Genomic DNA, 7,260 nt, shown 5'->3' with positions numbered 1-7,260 from the left:
CATGTGCTCTTTGTGAATAGAACCTAACTGAATGTTGATTTTTTTTATAATTCAATCTAAATCTTTGTCTTTTAACTGGTGCTTTTACTCCATTTAAATTTATAGATATTATTCATATATTTGGATATATTTTATCATCTAATTTTGTGTGTTTTGTTTAGCTTGCCCTTACTTCGCCCTTTTTTCCCTCTTTCCTGATTGCAATCTGGAATAACTGAGGTTTTTCTATTTTCTTTTTCCTTTCTTTGGATTTGGGAGTCATGAATCACTTCTTTTTTTCTTTTCTCTTTTTTTTCCTTCCCTCATTTATTCCTTCCTTTCTTTCTTCCCTTTTTATAATTACTCTTAAATTATTTACATGAATACACAACTTTATATAATCTAATTGATTAATACCTCTACCTTCCTATGCTCAAATGAAAAGGCCTTAGTAATCTTACTTTAACCACTTCCCATTTTTATGTTATCTTATCCAAATCTAGCTATATTTTGTTAAATTTTATTTTATTTTTTGGTTTTATTTTTATCAAAGATAAGAAGACAGTTTGAAAATTCAAGTTATTCTATAAGGCTTATAACACGATCGGTGCTCCTGTTTTTATATCCCTTTCCATCCTTCCCCTACCCTTCTTGGTGCTCCCCAGACACAACACATTCCCCCAGAACCTGATTTTTCTCCTATTCTTTGTGTCCATATCTCTAAATAATATGTGTGTCCTGTTAGGTTACAGTTATTGTTTTGTATGTTATATATCAACTTTCTGCTATGAAAGATGATGATTTGGCTTTTTGGCTATTCCTCTCTCCCCTTAATCCACCCCTTTTTTCCCCAGTAGAGCTGTAGAATAATACTGTTTATGTTTCTGGGAGTTAATAATTATCAAATACATATCCAGTACTTCCTAGTCTGTAACACATTACAGGGTAGGCATTTCAAGATGCAGAAGTAAAAATTCAGTCCAAGATGAGAGCACTCACAATCTAATGAGGTAGAGAGAAAATTAATAAAACTAACTGAAAAAGAAATGATTATGTGTGATAGAAGTTAGTACAGCAGGTGAGAATGAAACATGTAGATATTAAGGAAATCAAATTTCAGGCAGAGGGAATAGCAATTGCAAATTTCCTAAGGCTGCAGCATGTCTATCTTGTAGGACTAGCAAGCTCTGAATGTTCAAGAAGAGTTACTAGCAAGAGACAAAATTAAAAAAAAAAAAATGGGTTGGCAGTTCCTGTGTGTTCTCTTAGGCCAGGGTCAGCACACTTTCTGTAAAGAGCTGATGGTAAGCATTTTCCAATGTGTGGTCCATTCAGTCTCTGTTGCAATTACTCATGTCTGCCGTTGTAGTGTGAAAGTAGCCAAACACAATATACAAATAAGTGGGCATGTCTGTGCTTTAATAAAAAATTATTTACAAAGTCATCTGTCAAAGCTAGTGCAGTGATTTTGCATGACCTTATCCTATTTGCAGTCAAGGTATTACTAGACCAAGGGTTGGCAAACTACACAAGAGCTAGGAATAATTTTTACATTTTTAAAGTGTTGTAAAACACAAATGCATACACATGCACTCACTCACACACACACACACACACACACACACACACACACAAAGAACACTGGACAGAGACTATGTGTGGCCTTAAAGCCTAAATATTTACTACCTGGCCTTTTACAGAAAAGTTTGCCAACTCCTACACTAGACTCACAAAAATGAGTTGGATAATGTTTCTTCCTTTTCCATTCTCTTAAATAACTTTTCTAAGAAAGATTATTTAGTTCATAAAAATTTGGTAGGCCTTCTCTGTAAATCAAATGAAACTTAGTTTTGTTTTGTTTTGTTTTTTTGAGTCAAGGATATCCTTGATTACCACCTTAAATGGTTATTCAATTTTTTTCTATTTGTTTAATTTTTCTATTTTTCAGTGCCATTTCAGTATCTATTTGTTTTCCAAAGAGATGTCCATTTACTGTAGATTTTCACATCAAATGTATTTATCAAGTGTATGTTCAAATTTCTTGCCCATTTTCTACCGGGTTATCTGTCTTTTTCCTATTGATCTGTAGAAATGTATTATTTATTCTGGATATGGGATCTTTGCCAGGTGCTAATACCTTCTTCCACCTTATGGTTCATTTTTGATTATGTATTTTGATCATGTATTTTGTATCATGAATCTCTTGATCGTGTATTTCGATGAACTGAAATTCTTAATATTAATATATTCCAATGTACCCTTCTTTTATGGTTAGTACTTCGTGTGTCCCTTTTAAGAAATCCCCGCTTATACCAAGTTGGGAAATACAGTCTATGTTTTCTTGTAGATCAGCACTGTTCATTAGAAACAATGTGAACCACAAATTTGGACCACACATATAATTTAAATTTTTACGTAGCCACATTAAAAATATAATGAAGCTGGAGAAATTAATAGGGATAACAAAATTATTAAGGAGATATTTTTTGTTCTTTAAAAAAATTAAGATTTCAAATTCTAGTGGATATTTTACACTTACAGCACATTCCCATTTGGAATAGGCACATTTCAAGGGCTGATAACCATATGTGCCTAAGGGCTATCATATGTGGCTCTCAATATGCCATATTAACCTAGTTTAGAAGTTTTAATGATATGCCATTTACATCTAACTCTACCACCCAAATGCAATTGTTTTCTCGTGTGTAGCATGAGGTAGCATACTTAACCAGGAAACTAAGTAGCTTATAGAATTGAAGGAAGACCTTCAGGATCCAGAGCCAATCTGGGTTCCTTAGGAATGAAAACAGGGCTTGATGATGTTGGGACTTTCTAAGTATCTCTCTTCTCTGCTTATTCTCTTTTATTTTGCAAGGATTTTCTCAATATGGCAGGGGACATGGCCTCCAGTTGTTCTAGGGTCACATCTTTACAACTTCTGACAGATGAAAAAAAAATAAATCTAATTCTGTTTAGAAATATCCCAGCTCAGGCCACATTCCTATACCCTGCAGCTGGGGAGATGATTATATTTGGCCAGGTCATTCACTATATGCCCATAGTTATAATCATGGGACAGAAATTATTACCAGAAAAGGGAAGCTACCATGATATATCACATCTATTTCTTCCATGAAATGCTTTTAGGGAGCAGGGGCTATTTCTTGTGCACTAAATTAATGTTTGTAAATAGCACTCGAATAGTTTCCCAATTTGACAGGAATGCTTAAAACAAGGCCTAAAGCAGGACGGAGGATATAAATGCATTTGCTTGGAACTAATTTTTATGGTACACACATATTTGAAGACCATACAATTTTTTTATTTATAAGTTTAGGACTGTTGATTTATAAGGTAACCCAGAAGGTAACTCAACATTTTCTTTATAAACTACATTTTCTGTAAATTTCTGAGTGACTGGATGAGGTATACTGGTGTCTTCGGTAACTGTTTTGCAGCTTTGCAGAGGTTTTGAATGTGACTCTGTTTAATATAGATAGTACAATCCTTTTGACCATTGTTCTAACTTCAGTAACTTTTCTTCGTAAATAATTTTTAAAAATACTCCAAAGCAGGAGAATGTCATTTGATATTAAAAGAATATTTTTCCTCCTTTAGAATGTATCTAACTTCTGTCTGAATGCATTCTTACTCTCAATTTATGAGTTTAGTCATTTAGCACAAAATTTAAAATTGAACTGTGGCTCTGCGTTAGTTTGCGTTCTACTTTTAACTCATATTTCTTCAGGGCTAATCTGTTCCCCTTTTTGGGAAACAAAGGCCTCTCCTCTCTTCATTATGTGCATTAATCAAGAGAATTGTGTGATTGAAGGACCCGTAGGAGGAGAAAGAGAAATAGAAGAATCTTCCTTTAGCGTCTTTTTTTTTTTCCTGTAGCTTTTTTTTTTTTTTTTTTTTTTTTTTTTTTGGCATTTCAACAAGGTTGAATGAGGAAAACTACCCATCTTTATTTTTTGAAAGACACGCAGCTGGGAAAAGTATTTATTTTGGCTTGATAAAAACCCTAACCTGGTATACTCAAAGCAAATTACGTAGGGTTTAGCTACATAATACAAACAAGAAATGACGTAGCCTCAGTTATCTGGATGATGGGGCACTGATGTATCATTTCCTCAGGTGCCAACATAACAGAAAACAGTCTAACCTTCTCCATGCTACTTTCTAGTGGCTGTTTCATTCTTGTGTCATCCTGACCCCCTCTCCATCCCCACCTCCACCTTGCACACACAAGTTTTCTGTCTGTTGTCTTTGCTCAGATGTTCAGAAGCATATTTAATCGCGTTTGCAAATGTAGCTTCAGTATAATGATAACATCTAATTCTTCTCACTGAATCCAAAACCACCTATGACCACAGCCAAAAGTGATACCTAGGATTTCTTTTCTTTCGGTATTTGTTTTATGGACACTTAGTTAAGAAAGTTAATAGGGTTTTAAAATGTTTGCCTTTCTTACTGTTTCAAACTAAACATTTTAAAAAAAATTTTATTGGAGTATAGTTGATTTACAATGTTGTGTTAGTTTCAGGTGTACAGCAAAGTGAATCAGGTATACATATACATATATCCACTTTTTTTATATTCTTTTCCCATATAGGCCATTACACAGTATTGAGTAGAGTTCCCTGTGCCATACAGTAGGTCCTTATTAGCAAACTAAACATTTTAATCTTAGCTTATATTTCTAATTAATTCTAAGTTTATAATCATAATATAACAATAGTTGCTATACTTTAGAAAAAATTCCTATGTAATCTTAACACTTTCCTCAATTTTATTCTGTGTATCCCTTTTCAAGCCTTTGTTATATGCATGTTTTTATATCATTGTAAATTTTGCTTAATTTTGAAATTAGATTTTTTCGTGTGTGTAATTTGTTGGAACAACATGCAAATGAAGAGTGTATCTTTTACTTAGTTTAGGAGATCACCTAGCACTTATGAGAATCAGAAAATGACTCTTTTCTGGAGTCACTGTAATTTTTGAAGTAGTCACACTCAGATGGCAATTTTAAGTACTGGTGTTATTATGGGTAGTAAGAAATCATTTTTATCTTTTAATGTTAAGTAAAACTGACGGCAGCTATACAGAATCATTCTAGGTTTGTAAATATTAGATTTGACCGTGTTGCTAGGAAACCCAAAAATAAAAAGAAATTTAAATAAGCAGGAAGCATCACGAAATCTAAATTCTGTTGTTATAAACAGTGCAGCTTTGAGATCTGTTCTGTGATCAAAAGGTTGGTATAAACTATTTTATTTGTACGTTCAAGAAAAGAAACTCCTTTCAACACAGTGATCATTTCCTGTTTCATTTTTCATTTTCTTTTCGAGTGAAGAGCTTTTGTCCCTCACTAGGAGTTGCTTGAAATCTCTGGGAAGGTCTGTTCCGAATTTACTACTTCTGGATTGGTTAAGATCCCTGTTAAGAGTGTGCTTTGTTCTCTGAAAGCTTTGGTCAGTTGAGCAACTTGCTGCTCGTGGTAAAAAAAAAAAAAAAAAGAGCTGAGTAATGCTGGAGCCTTCTCATGTGGCTGATGCAAACCTGGAGAATTTGCATCATCATGTAGCTGGAGTAAGTTGGTGTGACAGGCAGAAGCTTAAATACCAGCCCATGAGGAAGTTGAGCTGGGCTGTAATGATAGGGCGGCAGCCGCAGCCGCAGCAGCAGAGGTAGTCGGGAGGTGGAGGAACGAGAACACCATGAACGAACACACAGGTGTTCCTGTGAGTAATTAGATTGCGGAAGGCGAGAATACACCTTAAGAGTTTTTACCTGGGAGCACACTAGCGCTGAGAAAGGATCTGAACGCAAAGAGGAAGTGATCAGATCGGTCAGTCACCCCAAGAGACACCAAAGTTGAAAGTTTGGAGGTTTTATTCTTTTAATTTTTTTTTTTTTTTTTCTTTTGCTCTGTCTCCTTTTTTCCCCTGCGGGTCACTACCATGGTCAGAAAGCCTGCGGCATCCACCATCTCCAATGGGGGTTACCTGCAGGGCAGTGTTAACGCGAGGCTGTCTTCCCCGGGCGGCAAGGAGCCACCTGGGCAGGAGAAAGTTGTGCTGAAGAGGAAAATCAGTCTGTTAAGAGGGGTCTCCATCATCATCGGCACCATCATCGGAGCAGGAATCTTCATCTCTCCTAAGGGCGTGCTCCAGAACACGGGCAGCGTGGGCTTGTCCCTGGTGGTCTGGACGGTCTGCGGGGTCCTGTCACTGTTTGGTGAGTGTTGCTGCTTCTCTGGGGGTGTGTCTGTGGGGCTGGGTGCCGTGCTCTCTGGGAGGACAGAGGGTGATTTCTAAGGAGGGAATGAATGGCCAAGGCTCCCCCAGGTTTTCTGATCTGGGGGGAGGTATGCGAACTCTCCACGCACGCTCTCCACTGTTGGCAGAATCCTGAATTCCCTGAAATTGCGACCTGTGGGCTGTGCTCGCTTTTTGCTGACTAAGATAGATTATTTTCTGATTTTTCCCTGTGGCAATGAACGTCGAGGCTCGCTTTGATGACCCAGTAAAATTCAGGCAAGCTTTCTGTACCAGGCATTCGTGCTCAGTTACCTGTGTTTGGGGCATCTTGGCAGCTGGAGCACTGAATGAAACACCTGTGAAGTGAAACCCGGTGTGGCCTGTTTAGACACAGAACTGAGTGTCAGCAGAAGTTTTACTGACTTTTTATTGGCAAAACAAATGGGTGGCAGTCTTTTCCTTTTTAATGTTTTAGCTTCATGCGCTTGTCAGTTCCCAGTATTCTTTCAAAAGTCCTTATTGTGGAAAGAAGTGAGATGGCATATAACTCAATTCCTTTTGTAAATGAGACTATTGCAAGGGTCTGAGCATATTTCACATTTTTTTCGACTTTTCATCTCTCCCCAGTACCCATAAACCTTTGCAATATAAATTGTAAAATCGGAATTGGGTGTTAGTTTGCTGTGTTTGCCCAGCTCTGTTTTCTTCATTTCTAGTTCACTTGGTCTTCAGAGACACAGGTCATTGGTCCACCTGTCTGCTGAGTTAGTCTAAACAGAACTGGTAGAAGAAGTATGATTATTAATTTTTCTTCAAAATCTAGATCTCTTTTATTGACTTGATAATTAATAGTAAAGAGGTAATAAATGTCCCCTCATGAGGTGGGCACATTACTAGAAAGCTACCTGGGTTAGTTGTGAAGGTGACAAAAACTGGTGAATGGTCAAGAAAATTAAATTTTATTTATGTTATGAGAAAAATGTCTAAGACATATTTGCTCTTCTCTGGCAAACAGTGT

At 36.5% G+C, this 7,260-nt stretch overlaps 1 protein-coding gene across 2 annotated transcripts in view; it reads left to right on the top strand.

Annotated features, from left to right (window-relative positions):
- The first annotated feature begins 5,590 nt into the window (after window positions 1-5,590).
- Window positions 5,591-7,260, top strand: part of SLC7A11 (solute carrier family 7 member 11) — an 89,476-nt gene continuing 87,806 nt past the window's right edge. Inside the window, exon 1 of one of the 2 annotated variants that reach the window (XM_036852743.1) lies at window positions 5,591-6,219. In XM_036852743.1, the coding sequence (XP_036708638.1) occupies window positions 5,943-6,219 (277 nt within the window). In that variant the 5' untranslated portion in view covers window positions 5,591-5,942. The remainder of the gene's footprint in view (window positions 6,220-7,260) is intronic. The other variant, XR_005019964.1, reaches the window with a different exon arrangement.

The sequence above is a fragment of the Balaenoptera musculus genome, chromosome 5 (genome assembly GCF_009873245.2).
Source record: "Balaenoptera musculus isolate JJ_BM4_2016_0621 chromosome 5, mBalMus1.pri.v3, whole genome shotgun sequence".
Classification (NCBI taxonomy): Eukaryota; Metazoa; Chordata; class Mammalia; order Artiodactyla; family Balaenopteridae; genus Balaenoptera; species Balaenoptera musculus.
This window is presented reverse-complemented; position numbering and strand designations above follow the sequence as displayed.